This window comes from Zingiber officinale, chromosome 5A, assembly GCF_018446385.1.
Source record: "Zingiber officinale cultivar Zhangliang chromosome 5A, Zo_v1.1, whole genome shotgun sequence".
NCBI classification, from domain to species: Eukaryota; Viridiplantae; Streptophyta; class Magnoliopsida; order Zingiberales; family Zingiberaceae; genus Zingiber; species Zingiber officinale.
In genome coordinates, this window is record NC_055994.1 from 146411632 (window position 1) to 146433040 (window position 21409).

Here is a 21409-nt window from a genome sequence, read left to right on the forward strand (position 1 = left end):
TGAATTGTGTTTTTTTTTCTTTTCATTTCATAAGTTATTACTTTTGAACAGATTTAATCTTGCAAATATTTATGTCTATTTGTTTAAGTCATTTGCGCGAAGTTGAATTTAATAGAGTTTATTTGTATAAGAAGTTTAACTTTGCAGATTGTTGGATTCTTGTCTGGATCAACCATCAAATCGTACAGTTTGTAAATTTACCAAACATATGCCAAAATTGGCTGAGAGTTGAATTTATTAGAGTGGTAGATGGAAAGAGTAGAGAGAGGGTACAAAAATGTCCACTGAAGTCAGTGTGATGAAAAATGGTTAAATAAATTTGAATTAATTATTTATATAATTTTGCAAGCTCAATGGAGGGATAAGATTTATGTAACTCCTAGTAGTTGGAAAGAATATCGTTTGATGATAACTATGATGTTAGAAATCAGAAAAAGTGGCAAAACCATTGACAATTGCCAATTCATTATATTCTGATTTCAGTGCATAATTCCTGTTTCAATTGCTTGCCATTATTTTATGCATTGCTTTATTGGGGCATTCTCCACCGTTTGCATATGTGAGAGGTGCCATATTTCTTAACACGAATTCCATATTAATATTTAACTTATACCATGACTAAGGGCCACTAAAGGATAGAGTTTATATATGACAACATTCCTTAACATACCAATCTTTCTTGAGCATATCTGTTGATGGGTGACTCATATCTGAGCGGACGATGATACGAAGGCCGTTGCAAAAGAGAGAAGGGGCACGGCCATGCACGAGCATACACACTAGACACGGCCTGCCCGTGTCCGATTCTGGAGGCGTGGCACGCCTAGGCATAGACATGCCCACTAGACATGGCTTGCATGTGTCCGGTTCTGGAGGCGCGGCATCGCTCTGGCTCGAACGTGCCCACCCGACATGGCTAGGCCGTGTCTTGTTTCGGAGGCACGACACAACCAAGCATGGCTATGTCTCGTTTGTGAGGCAGCGAAAAATCCGGATTTTAATTTTTTTGGTATTTTCGATCTGAACTATCATGTAAGAGTTTGGGCACTATAAATATGGGATCATTGTAACTCTATGTATGTGTTAAGAGAATTCTCATAAACTTTCAACCATTTTCATGGAGTAGGCATGTTGCCGAATCACAATCCTTCGTTGTCTCTTTTTGTTTCTTTCTCATTCTTGGTTTTCTTCTTACATCTCTTGTGTGGGATTTCTTCGTTGCATTGTTGTGAGCTTTCCTATTCCATCTCTCCTCTTTTTCCACAATTAGATGAGGCAGAGAGGGAGTTGCTCATGCGCAAAAATTGGTATAAGAGCAAGGGTTTTGGTTATTTTTAACATGTCATGGACATCTTCTGCGAAGTTTGATATGATGAAATTTGATGAAACAGGAAAATTCTAATTATGTAACAAGGTATGGTGAAGGCGTTAGGAGAAAGGAAACCATATAGCATGGAAAGGGTAGATTGGGAGGAGCTTCATGCGACGATAACGCGGTCTTACGGATGATGTGTATCATGTCATGGATGAGGAGTCACTGGTGACAGTTTGGCTAATACTAGAAAGTCGGTATATGCCAAAGTAGTTGACAAACAAGCTGTACTGTAAGTTAAAATTATTCGGGCGGAAGATGAGGAATCGATCTGAGCTAGCACATCAACATATTCAACTAGATCGTGAGCGATCCGAAGTGGGTTGATGTGAAAATCAAGGACGAATACAAGACACTGATGTTGCTGAATTCTCTACCTTCATCTCTTACGTACTCTAATGTGGGGAAGGAAATACTCAAATTGGAGGTCACGTCTTTGTTGGGCTTTCATCAGTGGAAGAAAGCAAGTGGCGAAGTTTTTCAAGGAGGACTTATGGTGAATAGTATCCAAGAGCGTGGTAGGAGCAAAACTTGGTATGGATCGGGTAGCAACAACAAATCACTTCTAAGTCGAGTTTGGACGATATTAGACTCTGCATATTTATATCATATGACTCCAAACAAGGAGTGGTTCGACACCTATAGAATAGTGGATTTTGGTTTAGTGTTGATTGAAAATGATGCGTCAGAGTCATTGATATAGGGAACATCAGAATCAAGATGTTGATGGTGTGATCTGGACTTTATATGATGTTAGACACATACTAGATCTAAGGAAGAATTTAATCTCGCTAGGCACACTGATGATATTGGCTGTCGTTACAAAATAATGAGCGGGGTGATGAAAGTCATCAAGGGAGTTCTGACGGTAATGCAAGGACAAAAGTTAGCAGAGAACATTTACAAGTTGATAGAGACTACAGTTGTAGGTGGAGTAGATTCGGTGGAGTCTGAATATTATCTTGTGGCATATGCGATTATAACATATGAGCGAATGTAAGATGCTGGAACTTCACAAGAGAGATTTGTTAAAGGGCGTCAAGACGTGCAAGCTTGAATTCTTGGGAAAAAACGTAATTCATGATAGCAACACACAAGACGGAGGAGATTCTTGTCTATGTACATACAAATCTCTAGACTAGTCAGTGTAGCCAGACACTTGTATTTTGTGAGTTTTATTGATGATTACTTACGAAAGGTTTGGGTATACTTCACGTGTCACAAGTTGGAAACTTTTGTGAAATTTAAACGGTGGAAAATTGAAGTGGAGAATCAGACCGGAAGTAATATTAAATGCCTTAGATTAGACAATGAGACCAAGTACATGGATTTAAAGTTTTAAGAATTTTGTGAGCAACATGGATAATGAGGCATTTCTCGGTTAGCATGATACCTCAACAAAATGAGTGACGGAAAGGTTGAACATGACAATTATTGAGAAGGTAAGATGTCTCATGTTAAATGCAAGGCTTGCAAAAAACTTTTGGGCTGAGGCGATTAGCATAGTGAGCTATTTGATTAATAGATCATCAAGAGCAGCACTAGAAGACAAAAATCAAAGCTAGATGCGAAGTCAAAACAGTGTATTTTTTTGAGATATCAAAAAGGAGTTAAAGGTTTCAAGTTTTGGGATCTTAAGGTAAATAAGGTGGTGATCAGTCGAGATATGATGTTTGACGAGGTGATGTTACAGGTACTTGTGCAGGTGGAGTTAGAAACTCATGATTCCGATGATACTACCTCAGAGCACACGGAGCATCGCACTATATCAGGAGGCAAAACAAGATGAGTCGTAAAGTCACCTACCACTGATTCGAAGATTTGGTATCTTATGTGCTTATCACCCGTAGCGGATACCCTATATTTTTTCAGAAGGTGGTACATTACTCTGAGAAGGACAAGTGAATGAGTGTTATGACGGAGGAGATGGTGTCGCTGCATAAGAACTAAACATGGGATCTAGTGGAACTTCTTTAAGGAAAATAGGGTGCAAGTGGATATTCAAAAAAAAAGAAGCAATGTAAGAAAGAAGTGAAGTTCTAGTAGTAAAGGGGTACTCACAGAGAGAGGATTTACTATGAAGAGATTTCTCTCCAGTGGTGAGGTATATATCAATCAGAGCGGTGTTGACTTTGGTGACATATCACGATTTGTAGCTGGAGCAAATGAATGCAAAGACGGTGTTTCTTCATGATAATTTAGAGACGTAGATTTTTATTTCATAATTTAAGAGATTTAGTCAGCTTAGGCAAGAGCGGTTGGTTTGCAAATTAAAGAAATCGCTTTATGGATTAAAACAATCGCCTAAGCAATGGTACAAGCGTTTTGATTCATACATAATTTAAAACAGATATAGGATATGATTGCTGCATATATGTGAAGAGTCTTGAAGATGAATCACTGGTTTTCTTACTACTATATGTGGATAACATGCTCATTGTTGCAAAGAAGTTGAAAGTGGTCGACAAATTGAAGACGCTGCTGAGTAAGAAATTTGACATGAAAGATTTGGACAAGGCCAAGAAGATTTTATTGATGAAGATTCACAAGGATAGAGATAGAGCTGCAGGGATAATTATGATTATCCCAACATAATTATGTGAAGATAGGTTCAACATGAAGAATGCAAAGTCGGTGAGAACACCCTTGACGCATTATTTCAAGTTATCTAGTACATATTGCCCAAAGACGGATGAGGAGATCTAAGGTATATTAAAGGTTTCTTATGCTAGTGCAGTTGGTTGTCTGATGTATGCCATGATTTGTACGAGACTAGATTTGACACAAGCAGTTAGTATGGTAAGTAAGTTTCTCTCAAATCCTGGTCAACCGGATTCATACTGTGAAGTAGATTTTCAGATACTTGAAAAATACAACTGATTATGACATCTTGCTTAGTAGATAATTGAAAGATCTTTTAGTTGCTGGGTAGATGTAGACTATTAGGAGATTTAGATGACAGAGGTCTACTATATAATATGTGTTCACTGTGGCGGGGACCTCCATGATACAAGCTATTGTTGCATTGGCCAATACAGAGTTGAAGTACATGGCAGTACTAAAGCACGAAGGAAGTTTTATGACTTATAGGGTTGGTCAGTGATCTGGTGGTAAGGTGGGGCCTTGCCCCGCAGGAGGTCAGCGCTACGTGGAAGGTCAAAGTCAGGGCGGTCAACGCCCCCAGGCTAGCGTCTGACCGGGAGACTCCATCAGCCGATTGGACTAAGGGCTGGTCCGACGTTATCACAGCTCGGTCTCGCACCGAGCTTCTGACGCTTAAAGACCCAGTATCACCAAGGTAGGCGCCGACCGGCAGGTCATACGCCGAGCGGCTGGGCATATGGCAGGAGGATATCCTGATCGGCCAAAGATCATATCACAGAGCGAAGCGGAAACACGACCCAGCAAGCCTAGACAGCGGAAGTAGCCGAGCGGCCGCCCCGCTCGGCCCATATAGCGGAAGCAGCCGAGGGGCCATCCGCTCGGCCCACTAGCAGACAAAAGTAGGATCGACTGATATCCTCCTCGAGACCCGTGCCGTCGACAGACAACATGGTCGGCGGCATGATCAGGTAGAGAATCGTACGACGGAAGCTTCCACTATCTTTTCAGATATGCTCAAGTTATTGAGGTATTTTTTCTGACATGTCCTTCCATTGAATGCTTTGAGAAGCGTGCACACATCAAGAAGCGTGCACGCATCAAGAAGCGTGTACGCACTCCCCCGGGGCCCTATATAAGGAGCCCCAAGCTTCGCCGGAGATATGCAATCTTCTTACTATAGCTACAGTTACGCTGCTTCTTGCTCCACTTCTTTATCTTGTCGCCGGTGTCCTGACTTGAGCGTCGGAGGACCATCGCCAGGGAACTTCTCCCCGGTTCATCACTAACGACTTGTGGTTGCAGGTTTACGTCATTCGGAGGTCTATACAGAGTTAGTAGGAGCGCCACATCCCCAGCGTCCATCGTCTCGATTTTCGGATAGGATCAAGTTTAGCGCTGTATGTGGGAACACACCTGCATTCGAGCCGAGAAGATGGAAGAAGCTGGACGACTGTACTTCACGACGCTCACTCAAGAGGAGCTCGATGCGCTCATCCAGGCACGAGCGACAAAAATAATCGAGTAGCAGCAGCAGAAGATGCTAGCCGACCGGCTCGCCCAGCAAGCGACCTTGGCTTCGGGAGGCCGAGCAGCGCATGAAGACCTACCGGAGCAACTCTCTATCTGGGGGCAGAATAAAATGCCGATCAGCACTCAGGGAGAGGCTCCACCCGCGCCCATTCCATTCCACCGAGCGTTGTTTCAGACTCCCTCGGAGATTGCTCAGGCCAATCAGGAAAGGGGCTCTTCTTCGGATAAAGCTCCCGTTCGGGACGCAAGGAAGGGCAAAGCGCCCCGAGCTGACTTATCTCCCGAGTGGATTAACCGCTAGTTCTCCGAGGTAATTCTGCTAGATTCACTGCCAAGACACTATGCTCCCTTGGCGATCGGAGAGTACAACGGGTCGACTGACCCGGACGACCATCTCGGTAAGTTCGATAATGTCGCTACTCTCCATCAATACATTGACGGGGTCAAATGCCGAGTTTTCCTCACCACTCTATCTGGCTCGGCACAACGTTGGTTTCGGAAGCTGTCGGACGGGTCGATCCGAAGTTTTAAAGACTTCCGAATGACCTTCCTTCACCACTTTGCGAGCATTATCAGAAGACATGCGCCAGTTTGTTTTCTATGAAACAAGGGCCTAGAGAGACCCTCCGAGCTTACATTCAGTGCTTCAACCAGGTAGCAATGGACATCCCTTCGGTCTCGTCCGAGACCATGATGAATGCTTTCACACAAGAGCTCGTGGACGGGGACTTCTTTTGATCCCTCGTCAGAAGCCGCTCCGAGACTACGATCATATGCTGAAGAAGGCCAACGAATACATAAACGTGGAGGAGGCCCAGGCGGCCAGAAGGAAGGAAACGCTATGCGAACCACCGGTGCCGACCGAACGAAGGCCGCTGATCAGTCATCAGCCACCACGAGGACCCCGAGCCGAAGGGACATGGCCACACCCAGAGGCAAGGCCACGCACGGGGCCTCCGAGCGCCCAAAACCAAGAGGAAAGGTATGGACCCCTATGTTCTGTTCCTTCCACCAGTCAACAACTCACAACACCCGCGATTGTCGCGGATTCAATTTAGTCGCCCAATCGGTGCCCAGAAGTCATTGGCCCCGGTTTTCCCTCTCCTGATCGACGACACGGGCATCAAAACACCGGACGACGAGAGGACGCAAGGAGATCACCGCAGCAGCCCCATAGGAGAAGCGTTGATCCCGCCCGAGCTGAATGCGAACGAAGCAGACTGTTCGCTCGGGAGGAGGAGAACATAAGTAACGCTGTGCGAGGCGAAATCAACATTATCGCCGGTGGTCCGACTAGCGGATATTCCAACCGAGCCAGAAAATCATATGCCTGGCGGTTGGAGATTCACGTAGTCGGCTGTAGCAAAGAGAAAGCATGGGGCCTGAAATCAGCTTTGGACCTCGAGACCTCGAGGGACTGGAGATCCCCCACGACGACGCCCTCATCGTCCGAGCGGTAATCGCTAACTACACGATTCACCAAATTTTTGTTGACACAGGAAGCTCGGTGAATATCATTTTCAAGAAAGATTTCGACTAACTCCAAATCGACCAAGCCGAGCTACTGCCGATGAAGACTTCGCTATATGGGTTTACGGGCAACGAGATTCTGCCGGTCGGACAGATCAGGCTGGTCGTTTCGTTGGGGGAAGAGCCGCTTCGAAGAACCAGGACCACGAAGTTCATCGTGGTGGACGCCGCTTCAGCGTACAACGTCATTCTGGGCCAATCGACCCTCAATGAGTTCCGAGCAGTAGTATCAACTTACTGCCAGAAGATCAAGTTCTTGGTGGAAGACCGGGCTGGAGAAGTCAAGGGGGACAAATTGGTCGCTGGGCGCTGCTATGTGGAGATGATCAAGACCGAGGCTAACTCCGCGCGGAAAGCCCCTCGACTAGAGGTAAACACCATAACTGAAAAGCCTCCTATCCTAGTCTATGAAAAGAAAAGTGGAAGTGCAGATCCATCCCGGACGAGCGGAGGCGACGCCTTTCATAGCGTCCGACCCGGAGGTCGACCAGAAGGCCGAGCTAATCGCCTGTCTCTAGTAGAATCACGATGTGTCGTATGGTTGACGCATGAACTGCCCGGCATCTCCCCGAGTGTCGCCCAACACAAGTTGCACGTTCGACCGGACGCTCGACCGGTGAAGCAAAGGAAAAGAGATTTCAACTTTGAACAGAATCTCATCATTCGAGTCGAGATAGATAAGCTCTTGGAAGCTGGCCACATACGTGAAGTCTAGTTCCCGAGATGGCTTGCAAATGCAGTGCTAGTCTCCAAGCCAGACAACAAATGGAGAGTCTGCATCGACTTCCGGGATCTCAACAAGGCATGCCCAAAGGATTTCTATCCTCTACTTAGGATTGATCAGATGGTGGACTCCACGGCCGGGTGCAAGTTGATATGTATGTTGGATGCATACCATGGGAACCATCAAGTGTCACTCGCCCGACAGGATCAAGAGAAGGTTAGTTTCATCACAGCCGACGGCACGTACTGTTATAACGTCATGCCGTTCGGGCTGAAGAATGCGGGAGTCACATATCAAAGGCTGATGAACAAGGTATTCTGGCGGCAGATCAACCGCAATATGGAGGTATACGTAGACGATATACTAATCAAATCCCTCCGAGCTGCTGATTTGTGCACAGATATCGAAGAGACGTGCCAGACGCTGAGGATGTATGAGATCAAATTAAATCCAAGCAAGTGTCTGTTTGGCGCGAAGAGCGGGCGCTTCCTCGGCTACATAGTTATCAAGCGGGGCATCGAAGCAAACCTGAGCAAGGTAAATGAACTGCAAGATATGTCGCGGCCAAGAAATCTTAAGGAAGCCTAGCGACTCACAGGTCAGATAACTGCACTATCCAGGTTCATATTAAAGTCATCCGATCAGAGCTTGCCCTTTTTCAAGATTCTGTGCCGAGCTATCAAATTTCAGTGGGATGAGGCATGTGATCGAGCGTTCGAGGAGCTCAAGGCCCATCTGAACTCGTTGCCTGTCTTAGCCAAGCCCACTGCCGACGAGCCGTTTCGCATTTATTTGCCATCAACCTAGCAAGCGGTCGGCTCGGCACTAGTTAGGTAGAACGACGATGAACAATCGGTGTATTTTTTGAGCCATATATTAAAGGATGCTGAGTGCTACTACACTGGTCTTGAGAAGCTTGCTTTCGCATTAGTGCTCGCCGCTGGGAGGCTCCGTCCATACTTCCTCATGCACACTATCATTGTGATGACCAATAGTCCTTTGGGAAGTGTCCTCAATCCAGAGGCGTCAGGACGGTTGATCAAATGGACAACAAATCTCAGTGAGTTCGACATTCAATATCAACTCCGAACGACCATCAAAGCGCAATCATTGGCAGATTTTGTCATAGAAATACAAAACCCCGAACCAGAGGTTATTTGGAAGATATATGTGGATGAGCCATCCACTCGGCAGGGAAGCGGGATCAATGTACTACTCATCTCTCCACAAGAAGAACGGATGCAGTTGCTCGTTCGGCTAGATTATCGGGCAACTAACAACGAAGCTGAGTACGAAGCGCTTGTAACTGGCCTACAAGCCGCCCGACATGTTGGAGCAATCAAGGTTTTAATCCACTCGGATTCTCAATTAGCCGCTCAGCCACTCAGCAGCTGATCGGAGCATTCGAGATCAACAATACGCGGCTCAGGCTCTATGTCGAAGCCTTCGAAAAATTGAAGTCCAACTTTCGGGAGGTAATCATAGAGAAGATCCCTCAAGCAGAGAATCAAGCGGCGGATGAATTGGCTAAACTAGCAAGCTCGCTCTCGTCGATCGTCATAGCATAGCCGATCGAGCAAGTATCTTTGGTGGCGCACATCGATCGGATGGAGGGACTCACATTCCCGAGCGATTGGAGGACGGCGCTGATAGAGTTTTTGCGATCGGGAGCTACATCGTCCAATCGGGAGGAGGCTCGGCTGCTCAGAACATGGGCTGGTCGGTTCACCCTGATCGGGGATCAGTTATACAAGAAGTCTTTTTCCAGACCTCTGCTTAAATCCGTTGGATCGGAGGACGCCGACTACATATGCGAGAAGTACACCAAGGCTCCTGTGGAGGATATCCGGGCGGCCGGTCGTTAGTGAGGAAGATTCTGTTAGCCGGATATTTTTGGCCGACCTTGCAGGAAGACGCCGCTCGGACAGTGGCTACCTGCCTGTCCTGCCAGAAGTACCACAACCTCTCGCACCTGCCGACTAAGGAGATGAAGGCGTCTACCGTCTCTTGTTCGTTTGACTAGTGGGACATGGACATCATAGGGACGTTCCCCATGGCAACAGGACAACGGAGGTTCCTGCTTGTCGCAGTGGACTAGTTCTCCAAATGGGTCGAGGCCGAACCTCTGGCATGAATAACCAAACAGATGGTCACAAAATTCATTTGGCAGCACATCATTTGTCGATTCGACATTTCGTGGCGGCTTGTCTCGGACAATGGAAGACAGTTCGTCGATTGGGAACTCAAGGAATGGTGTGAAGGGTATGACATTCAACAAGCCTTCACCTCCGTAGCGTACCCTCAAAGCAATGGACAAGCTGAAGTTGCCAATCGGGAGGTCTTGCGGAGCCTGCATGTTCGGCTTGACCATGTCGGAGGGAGTTGAGTGGACGAGCTCCCTGGTGTGTTGTGGGCGATCCGCACAACTCCCAAGGAGGGGTCAGGGGTCACCCCGTTCAACTTGGTGTATGGAGGTGAAACAGTCGTCCCCGTTGAAGTGGGAGTGGAATCCGACCTGATACAGCGTTTTGGCGAAAACAACGCCGAGCGGAGGCTTTTGGAGCTGGACATGGTGGACGAAGCATGCGCTAAAGCCGCCGTCTGGTTGATGGCTTACCGACAAAGAATGAGGCAGTATAATCGGAGGGTGATTCCGAGGTCATTCCAGGTCGACGACCTCGTGTGGAAGAAAGTCAAGCCAGTCGACGACGTCTCCAAGTTGGAAGCCCCATGGGCCGGACCTTTCAAGGTCGTTGACAAGCTTCACTCGGGCGTATACTACTTAGAGGACGAGGATGGACGACGACTAGAACGCCCATGGAGCGCGAACCATCTCCAGCCATATCGAGCCGGATGAGAGGTGCGCTGATGTAACTAATGTATTTTCTATATCCCTGCGCCCTTTGAGTGTAGGATTGAAATCAAAAGCACGAGATTGCTAAACTTCAGGCTGAACGACAAGTCAAATCGTCGAGCGGCGACGTTAAACCCAGGTCTCCACCGACGGTCAAGCGACGACCTTAAATCCGAATCTTTATCAAATCGTTGAGCAGCGACGTTAAACCTAGGTCTCCACCGACGGTCAAGCGGCGACCTTAAAATTGAGTCGTCAAACACGGTCGAGTGACGACCTTATACCCCGGAGAAGGTAGGAACCTTGTTCGAATTTAGCAAATGGTCGACCGATGACCCGCAGGACGGCGGGATAGCCATAATTATTGTCGAACAGAAACACTCGACACAAGCAGGGGAACAAATAAATCAAAAAGAAAAGCCTCGCAAAGCAGGCAAAACGTTCATTTCGTAAACAGATGCTGTCGAGCGGCAGGATTACAGTTGAGACAAAAACTCTTACAGGACTGCAACCTACTCTATTTAATCAAATACATCATTAGGCATGGAGTCGCTCAGCTGACTACGGCTGATAACGTCGTCCGTTAGGGCTTCAGGGAGGTGACCGCCCGCTTTGAGCTGCTGGATGGTCCCATCAACAGCCAGCTCGAACGCTCAGACGATCCTTTGGACTACTCTTTCAGTAAATTGGTCCAAGCGGAGATACTCTTGCTTCATCACGACAACCGGCTCGGCCCTTCCTGTTGGTAGACCGTTAGAGCCGAATGGGAGGCCTCCAGGGCATCTTCGGCCTCCTTAAGGTTCTTGTTTAGGGACTCCTCGCCAGCCGTTCAGCCTGCTCGCTCGGCGATTAGATAATTCTCGGCCTCTTTAAGCTTTTGGGCGAGCCGTCGAGCCTCCTGGTTTTCAGTTCTAGGGCGGCGATGGCTCGCTGTTTCCTCGTGGAGGCCAGCTCGAGTTTCCTGTCGTAAGTTTTCAATTGTGCCTCGATCTGGTCCAATCTACTAGCCTGATCGGCTGACTTCTACTGCTCTGCCGCGAGGAGTTGTTGGGCCATTTCTAGATCGGCCTGCAGTTGAGCAACTGAGGGCCCCTGGGAGGAAGAGGCGCCAAAAAAAATCTTGAGCTTCTTTAGCTCTTCCTCCACAAGGGCGAGCCGTTGGCACATAACCACGCTCTCCACCAGTACTGCAAGGGGACAGAAGAATATCAATGCCGATCAGAGGAAAAGTATGAAATGATGAACTGCATACCCAGTGGCCATCTGTAGATGGCTGTTCCCAAGCGCTCCTGGCGATATCGTTGCCGCTCGAGCTCGGGCTTCCTCCCAAACGCCGGCAAGTGGCCTGCGAATTATAATCTTGTATTCAGGGACGGTCGGGCGAGCGCACTGCTCCAGATAGTCCTCCGTTGGGAGGTTGATAGTCGCTGTCATCGACCGCCGTCCACTCGGGTCCGACGAGGAGGAGATCGCTGGATCAGAGTGAACAATAGTCGACGCGTGGTCGATCCGGGACACCCGAGGCCTCCGTAGGATTCGGGACAGGGCCAGAGACGTGATCGGTTGTGCTGGGATAGGCTCCGCCGACAAATCAGTCAGAGATGGGGTCCGATCGGACAAGGCAACTTCCATCGTCGGGATCGCCATAGGAGAAGTGCCCTCGGCGGCACCCATGACCGTCGTGGGCGATCGGGAGATGTTTTTCGTACGGCGCCTCTTGATGAGTGGCAAGCCCTCATCAGAAGACTCGATGCACTCGGTCTGAGCGGCGGGCGATGCTTCAAGAGTTGGAGGTGGCGCGACCACTTCTTCAACGCTAGCCGTTTGAACGGCGGTAGGGGTCTCCCCGCACTCGGCTTGCGTGCCCTCATGGGAGCCGACCGGCGCCAGGCCGAGGCTTGACATTTCCTTGGCAGCCGCCGCTTCGATCTCGACGTCCCTCAGCTTCGTCAGGCCGGCCACGCGTGCTCGCATCATGGTTTTGGCTGCAAGAGAGAGAAAGCAAATCAATTAGACTCAAAGGAGGAGTGCCAAGAAATCTCATATCTAAGCCGTTCGGGAGCCTCGTGTGGATCGGGCTCAACCCAAAGATATACATGACGCCTCGTGCAGTAATCTGTGGATATCGTACTTCTGCCCGACTAGCATGTTTGCGGAGTGAAGGTAATCAGGTCGGCTCTTATACTTCTTCAGGTCCGACTGAGGTGATAGTCCGACCTGCCATTGGGTTCGAAAGTTTGGCCGCTCGGGGAGACTCATGAAGAAGTACTCTTTCCAGTGTTTATTTGAAGTGGACATCTTATCAAAAAATACCAAACCGATCCAAGACTGAGAGAGATAAGTTCCCAGCTCTGATTGCTTGGGGTAGTAGAAGTAATGAAAGACTTGCGGGGTCAAAGGGATGCTGTGCAGTCGGAATAGGACGACAACGTCGCACAGCAGACGGAAGGAGTTCGGGACGAGTTGCGGGAGAGGGACGCGGAAGTAATTACAAACTTCAATAATAAAAGGGTGAATGGGAAATCGCAGACCGACCACGAACTGGTCTCGGAACAAGCAGAAGGTGCCGGTCGGCGGGTAATTTGGCCAATCGGCCGAAGAAGCCAAAATCTCCTCATGATTATAAGGAATCGCAAAAGTGTTCCTAAGGGCTTCAGCGTCACCCTCATCGAACTTGGTCTCCATGGTGGAGTACCAGAGCCCAGGTGAAGGGTCCGATGACTGCGATGAACTGGCCATTGCCAGAGAAACTGGGAAAAAGAAAGCTCGACGGACGGAAGGAAGGAAAAACACAAAACAGACGCCGGAACAGTAGTGTGGCGGAGGAAGAACAGTGGAAGATCAACGACAGAAGGGTTTGGAGAAGCTTACAGGAAAGCGAAAGAGGGCCACAGAGAACAGTGGATCGCCGCTGAGGAGAGTAGGGTCGCCGGAGCACTGGTCGCACGAAGAGGATCGTTGATGATTGTCACGGGAAGCACAAGAGGAAGGAGACGCGGCGGCTTTATAAGGAGGCAGCTCGATCGATCGGAGCCGTCGGATCTAGGTCACAGGAACCAAAGCACAGATCCATCCGTTGAATTCAAACCGCCAAACGCCACATCAGGAGTTGTCACCTCAGCCGTGCAACGACTACGGCGACGACACGTGGCGCGTTCCTACGGGTAGCATTTAATAGGCGTCATTATCAGGCGTGGGCGCGTGCTCGGCCTTAATGGGATGATTTACACGAATTTCGAAGAGGTTCGAATGACGTCAGCATTGACCGCACGGTTCGCGCCCACCCAGAAACGCTGAATAAGAAGATCTCTCAAGTGCAAACATCGGATCACCGAGCGACCTAGAAGTTCAGTCCTGCACGGATCGGTCGGGGTCCAACTAGCATCATGGTCCATCGGCCAACCGATCTCCAGACTACTTGTCCAGTCAGTCAGACCTGCAGCGTCCTTCGACTAGACTTGAGGGGGAGACACGTGATCCGGTGGTAAGGTGGGGCCCTGCCCGGAGGTCAGCGCTATGTGGAAGGTCAAAGTCAGGGCGGTCAATGCCCCCAGGCTAGCGTCCGGCCGGGAGACTCCATCAGTCGATTGGACTAAGGAAGGGCCGGCCCGATGTTATCACAGCTCGGTCTCGCACCGAGCTTCTGACGCTTAAAGACCCAGTATCACCAAGGTAGGCGCCGACTGACAGGTCATGCGTCGAGCGACTGGGCATATGGTAGGAGGATATCCTGATCGGCCAAAGATCATATCACAGAGCGAAGCGGAAACACTACCCCGCAAGCCTAGACAGCGGAAGTAGTCGAGCGGCCGCCTCGCTCGGCCCATACAGCAGAAGCAGCCGAGGGGCCATCCGCTCGGCCCACTAGCAGACAAAAGCAGGATCGACTGATATCCTCCTCGAGACCCGTGCCGTCGACAGACAGCATGGTCGGCGGCATGATCAGGCAGAGAATCGTACGACGGAAGCTTCCACTATCTTTTCAGATATGCTCAAGTTATTGAGGTATGATGTCAGAGGTATTTTTTCTGACATTTCCTTCCATGGAATGCTTTGAGAAGCGTGCACACATCAAGAATCGTGCACGTGCGCCCCCGGAGCCCTATATAAGGAGCCCCAAGCTTCGCCGGAGGTATGCAATCTTCTTACTGTAGCTACAGTTACGCTGCTTCTTGCTCCACTTCTTTGTCTCGTTGCCGGTGTCCTGACTTGAGCGTCGGAGGGCCATCGTCGGGGAACTCCTCCACGGCTCGGCACTAACGACTTGTGGTTGCAGGTCCACGTCATTCGGAGGTCCATACAGAGTCAGTAGGAGCGCCACATCCCCAACGTCCATCGTCTCGATTTTCGGACACGATCAGTTAGAAAACTGAGCGTTCTGTAAGGTGGAGTCAAATTCTTATGTGATAGTCAGAGTGTTATCTATTTGGTAAAAAATTAGGTATATTATATTGATTTGAGGTTTCAGAAGATCAGAGAGCTGTGTCTGGTTCTGGAGGTGCGACACATCTGGAGAAGCAATATGGCTAAGCACGACCGTGTCTAGGAGGCACGACCCGATTATGCCTTGTCCAAGAGGTGACAGAAAACTTGAATTTCGGGGTTTTTTGGGTATTTTCGGTCTGAAATATCATGTAAGGGTTTAGGTATTATAAATAATGGATCATTGTAACCTTATGTATGTGTTGAAAGAATTCTAATAAAACTTTGACTATTTTCGTGGAGTAAGCACGCCGTCGAACCACGGTAATCCTTCGTTGTCTCTTGTTTCTTTCTTGTTCTTGGTTTTCTTCTTGTGTTATCTTGTGTGGGATTTCTTCGTTGCCTTGTGAGCGATCCTATTCCATTTCTCCTCTTCTTCTGCAATTAAAGGCGGAGAGGGAGAGAGTTGCCTGGGGTGCAACAATATCTTATACAAACTGGTACTAGAAGATCTTTTCAACAATCACTTTGTCTTTAGTTGACTCAAATGATTTTCAATCAACTCAAATCCTAAGCATTGGACTCCAACCTCTATCAATTAACTTGGATAATTTAGTCATCTTTTTGTTTATGTCTGGTTAGTGGACTCACCTAGATAAGCTTGTAATTTTTTATGAATGACTTGACTCTTTGATTCTTGGTGACTCCATTCATTTTTGTCGACTAAAATCTAGTTGTTGTTGCAAGGCTTGTTTCCCGACTGAAATTACTTTCAATTAATGAATCTGCTAGACTTTGAAGTTATTCATCAACTTTGATTCAAAACATTTATTTCTTATTGAGCACATTTCATTCACAGCTACCATGCCAATTACCTTTTAGACTTTTGCCAACGTTTCACTTTACTAAGTACATTTTAAATTTTTTGTCTTGCCAAGTTTTGTATTTTTAACCTACTTGGATATCTCCATTTACCAAATATCTAGTTAAACTTAATGAGATTTTTGTTTACCAAATGTCAAGTCAATCTCGACCAATATGGATTTTCTCTAACCTTCTCATGTTTCTGCACCTGTGCACTTGATTGAGGAACATAAATTAAATCTAATTTAAACTCTGTCAGCCATATCAAGATCAACCGCATCAATGTCCATGGTTGATTGCACTAAGAGTCATCACCTGTGACGCCGAAATCATTTACACATGCTTTGACTTAGAGATAAGATTAAATAATGAATGATCATTTACATATTGAAGAATAGCTGAGCTAAGCTTGCCAAACCAAGATCTCGGAAATTGCTTAGTCTATATGAAAATTTTATTCATCTTGCACACTAATCTTGGCCATTGGCCAAAAGATACTTAGATAATCTATCTCGACTTTATAAATCTAATTGTACCATTTAACCACCAAACAAGCTTTGAGGTGGTTGATGGTGCCATAAGGAGAGCATTTAATGATGCATCTCATTTGCACCCCATGTAGGTTTCCCAAGAGGGCCATTGGTGTAGAAAGAATGCATACATCTCATCCTGCATAGCCTGCCTCTATTTGCAATTTAAGAGTGCCTTTAAAAATTTTTTAGGAAGGATCTATAAGGACATGAAAGGAGTAAATACTAAGCTCAAATCTTGATAGAAAACACTATATGTGAAAAAGTTTAGGCTTAGTAGAATAAAAATAGAATATATAGAATTTGAGTTTAACAATATTAAACGTAGTAAGATAATTGTTAAGATATGAGATGATAAGTTATTTGTAACTTATAACTGAGAGCTGTAAGTATTTAAAATTATTTTTGCAAAAAGATAAAGGGGTTGACAGATATCTGACATAAATTATATAAAATACAATGAAAGCAAAAGTATTGAAATATAGGAGAACGTCAAGTGTTCTTTGTGATTGTAAAACACTTCTAAAATTTAAAGAGAAGTTCTATAAAATGATGATTAGACTTGCTATGATATATGAAGTTAAATGTTGGACTATGACTCAAACACGTGAACAAAAGATGAGAGTTGTAGAGATGAGAATGTAAGGTTGATATGCAGACATACGAGGATGGATAAAATAAAAAATGAGAACATTAGAGAGAAACATCCCAAGTGTTTTGGAATATGTCTCTTACATTGGTCGCAATAGTTTGGAACTAACCTACATGAGAGGGCATCTTAATGTCGCCCAGGCATAACCAAAACATACTATCAATCACGTCATAAACTTGAGATATGCTACTCTTATTTGGCCGAGCCAATGGCCATATCTCATAGCACAATACGTTCAAAAATACTCATTTTGCGGGATCAATTGACTGTGACAAGAGGATAAGAAGCTGCTCATTATTTTTTTTTTCCAAATAACTCAGGTGAATTCTGGAGTATTAGTTGCTTGTGTACTGAGATGATCCAACTTCCCTAGACCCATAAATCTTACGCGAATTATGAAGGATAATTCTTTCCATTCAACTTCTCAATGGTAATCATCATGGGGTTTAAGAGGGTAGAGGGGCCCAAAACTAGAGGGCATTGGATGTGGATGAGAATGAGGTTGACATTGGGGGCTGCCTTGAAGTTTGTGCTGATTAATGCCATAGAGTGCATTGTTGATATTGAGGTAGGGTTCCAGACTTGAAATTTTGTTTGTGGACCAAGTGGAATGGAAAAAAGGTTCAGTTCTTTTATTTGTAATGACCTAGGACTCTGGGAGAGTTGTTAGCGTATCACCTGCGGGGACTCACCTATGCTGGCCAGTCCTAGGTAGCTTACGGAAGATATTTGAGCAATGTTGTGAACCAGGAAGTGACATGCTGATGTGCAGCTCCTACGAAAGAGACCTGAGCTTGTGTGTGGGAGTCCTGATCAAAACCAGGAGGAGATGCGGTTGGTATGTGGCTCCTGCATAAGAGATGCAATATGGAACATGAGAGTCAGGTGTCACAAACAAGAAAATTGTCACGAGTGGAAACCATGAAGAGAACGATGGTGGAAATATTCTACTACAGGGAGATATTGTGCGAAGTAAAGACTATGTGAAGAATTGCAACTTTGATGATGTAGGGATGATGTCAAAGTTTATTGCACAAGCATCTACATGAACTTTTTTTGGCTTCGATGATGTGGGATGACATTAAAGTTTGTTGTTCAAGTGTCTGAATGATGTGGGATTATGTATTCTTTAAGCATATACAAATTCCGTTACTACAAATGAAAATTTTCTATCTGATGACTGTAGAGTAACATCATTTTTATAAATAAATGGTACAGTAAAAGATATTTTGAGAAGAAAAGTTTTGATCACATAGATATCCATTCATAACACCTCCTTCGGTGGGAATGTCATATGAATGATAGAAGCAGGTGGCCAGTGACAATGCTTGATAGTGGAGGTGATAACAATGAATCCCTCGAGGCTAAATCGGCTAGCGACAAGGCTTTACAGATAATTGTGCACGAGGCACAAATGACTTGAATGACGATGTTTCAATGGCGTTATATTGGCATTGCCTAATTGACTTGTGTGCATGTTCCTTATGTTTTTGGGGAGCTAGAGGAGCTAGCATCGATGAAGAAGGCCTAGTCTTATTGTTTGGAAAAGCTAGGGAGGAACCAGGGTTGCTACTAGTGGGGTGATGCGACTACAAAGTCCAGTGAAGGGCTTGCAGAGCTCTGCTGATGGTGGAGCTAATGATTTAGAAGGCAGGGCTGTTTGCAAAAAGGGATGCAAGGCTTCACTGTGTGTATGGAGTCTCATCTGGACAGGAGATTCTTCTTGTGAAGTGGGAAGGGTTGTGCAGATTGTGATACTGAAACATGAACATGATTAGGGAATTCACATCAAGAACAAATCAGGAATTCCACTGTGATACCAATTGATGCAGCTTGAAAAATAAAACTGCAAAAAAAAAAAAAAAAACTCAGACTCACCCAAGAGGATATTTTTATAAACTGGATGATGATTTCAATATATGTGATCCTAACCTGTTTTATAGACTGACAACTAGGCCGACTCTTTGTAAAATATCAACTTAGTTCATTCCCAACCAAAAAAAAGTCATACAAGCTCTTCTAAGGAGAAAATATAAGCAATCTCATAAAGATTTTATTTCTAAAAAATATACAACAACAACAACAACCAAGCCTTTTCCCACTAGGTGGGGTCGGCTGTATGAATCCTTTTACGCCATTGAGCTCTATCTCCTATTATCATCATCTATATTTAAATAAATTTTATCTTGTTCTAAAAAATATATTGAAGTATAATAATTGAAACAACTTAGACAACTTATTAATTCAAAGTAGGATTTTAAATCCTAACTGCGATAATGTGTTTGAGAATATTTGATAGATTATTGTCTGATATTATCAGGAAAATGATCCTACACTTGAGGGAAGAGTCCAAAGAAGTGACCCGCGAGAAATGCAGAGCTTTTACCGTGACTACCATAAGAAGTCTATCCAAGCACTCCAAAGTGCAGTGGATAAAGCTGATCGGTAAGTAAGATGAAAAATTTGCTTTATTAGCTGTCTATTATGCAATTGTTTTGATGGGTTAGTTTCTTTTAACTAGTGCTCAACTTACAAAAGCATATCAAACTGCTGCTGTATTATTTGAGGTTTTAAAAGCTGTTAACCAGACACAATCTCTTGAAGTGGAACCTGAGGTAAAAAAGCCTAAATTTTGGTTATCTTGTCGTATTACTAACCTAAAAATTGATATGATTTGGACATCCCCAATAATGTTTGCAAGCAATACAGATATTGGAAACTCACAATAAAATAGAGGAAAAGACTAAGACTCTTGGCCCGTACAATATTCTTCCTTTTGACCCAGATAGTGCAAATGAAGCTATTATGTGCTATCCAGAGGTATTATCCTTACTTTCTTAGATATATTCGAATGAATTATATGTTTGGTTTTGTAAGTCTGATTTGGCATATCTGTGCTCTTTTTTAAATTTAGGTTCAAGCAGCTGTATTTGCCCTTCGAAACATAAGGGGTCTTCCATGGCCGAAGGATTGCAAGAAGAAAACTAATGCAGATCTATTAGATTGGCTTCAGATTATGTTTGGATTTCAGGTAATGATGCACCTTTGGTTACTTCTCTCTATGAGATGATGCACACTCAGTTAATTGTGCTGTGCATTATGTAACTCATGAAAAAAATATTTCTAAATTCATGCAGGAGGATAACGTCTCTAATCAAAGGGAACACTTAGTTTTATTACTTGCAAATGCTCACCTACGCCAAATTCCAAAGCCTGGCCAACAATCCAAGGTTTTTCTCTTTTCTCTGATATATTTAGAGTGCTTCCAATAGCATACATGATATAATTATATTGCCTCTGATTTTTCTTCTCACATTATTATTGTGGGTTGGTTGTTTAGTTGGATGAACGTGCCTTAACTGAAGTCATGAAGAAATTGTTTAAGAACTATAAAAAGTGGTGCAAGTTCTTGAATCGCAAGAGTAGTCTATGGTGAGGATATCTTAACCATTATGTTTTGGATCTTCTTTTTCCAGTCTCTATGCATCCAGAATAGAACTCATTAATATCAACCTTTTCACTCAAATACCATTGGACTATTCCTTATCTATATAATATTTTTAAATGGTAAATATTGCAGGTTGCCAACTATACAACAGGAAGTGCAACAACGGAAGCTATTGTATATGGGCTTGTATCTCCTTATATGGGGTGAAGCTGCAAACTTGAGATTTATGCCAGAATGTCTTTGCTACATCTATCATCATGTATGCTGTCCAAATTCATTATGTTTGTCTAATGCCAGCTGCTTGTTTCACTTTTCTGTTCATTGCAAAATGGATTTCTCTTGCACAACAAACCACACCAGTCGGTTTATTTGTAATCTGACAAACATATATCACTCCCTGATAAAAGTTTAGGTGGCGTTTGGTTAAATGATAGGAATGACTATGGGTATGAGTTTGATTGTAAGGTGTAATGGGAATGAGAATGGAAATGAAACCCACCTAGTTATATGAGTTTGGTTGATTCCCATAAATCTAGAAATCATTCCCAAATTGTCATTCCCAAACCCACAATCCAAACACCATCTTTTACTATCATTCCATTCCTTCATTCCCAAACCCATCAACCAAACACCCCCTTAGAGAGGAGAGAAAAAAAAGAGAATCTTGATCGTGAACCCTACTGTCCAAGTTGGTATAGCAGCAGCCTTTCAGCCACTTAGCTCCAGCTACATCTGCCTGCCATCCTCTCCAATTCACTGCTGCAAATCTTTTACTACCGATGTCTGTTTCCTGACTCTGTCACAAAGGATGGGTGCCCACTGCTGTGTCTGTGGCTGTAACCTATCGCTAGCTGTTCATATCTGCCAAGAATTTCCTTC

At 45.2% G+C, this 21409-nt stretch overlaps 1 protein-coding gene across 3 annotated transcripts in view; it reads left to right on the plus strand.

Moving 5' to 3' along the window:
- The window catches only part of LOC121982281 (callose synthase 3-like), a 109220-nt gene that overhangs the window by 12544 nt on the left and 75267 nt on the right, over nt 1-21409 (plus strand). For all 3 annotated transcript variants that reach the window (XM_042535266.1, XM_042535267.1, XM_042535268.1), the window contains exons 4-10: nt 19403-19527; nt 19604-19697; nt 19792-19902; nt 19997-20113; nt 20220-20312; nt 20423-20514; nt 20663-20789. In XM_042535266.1, the coding sequence (XP_042391200.1) occupies nt 19403-19527; nt 19604-19697; nt 19792-19902; nt 19997-20113; nt 20220-20312; nt 20423-20514; nt 20663-20789 (759 nt within the window). The remainder of the gene's footprint in view (nt 1-19402; nt 19528-19603; nt 19698-19791; nt 19903-19996; nt 20114-20219; nt 20313-20422; nt 20515-20662; nt 20790-21409) is intronic.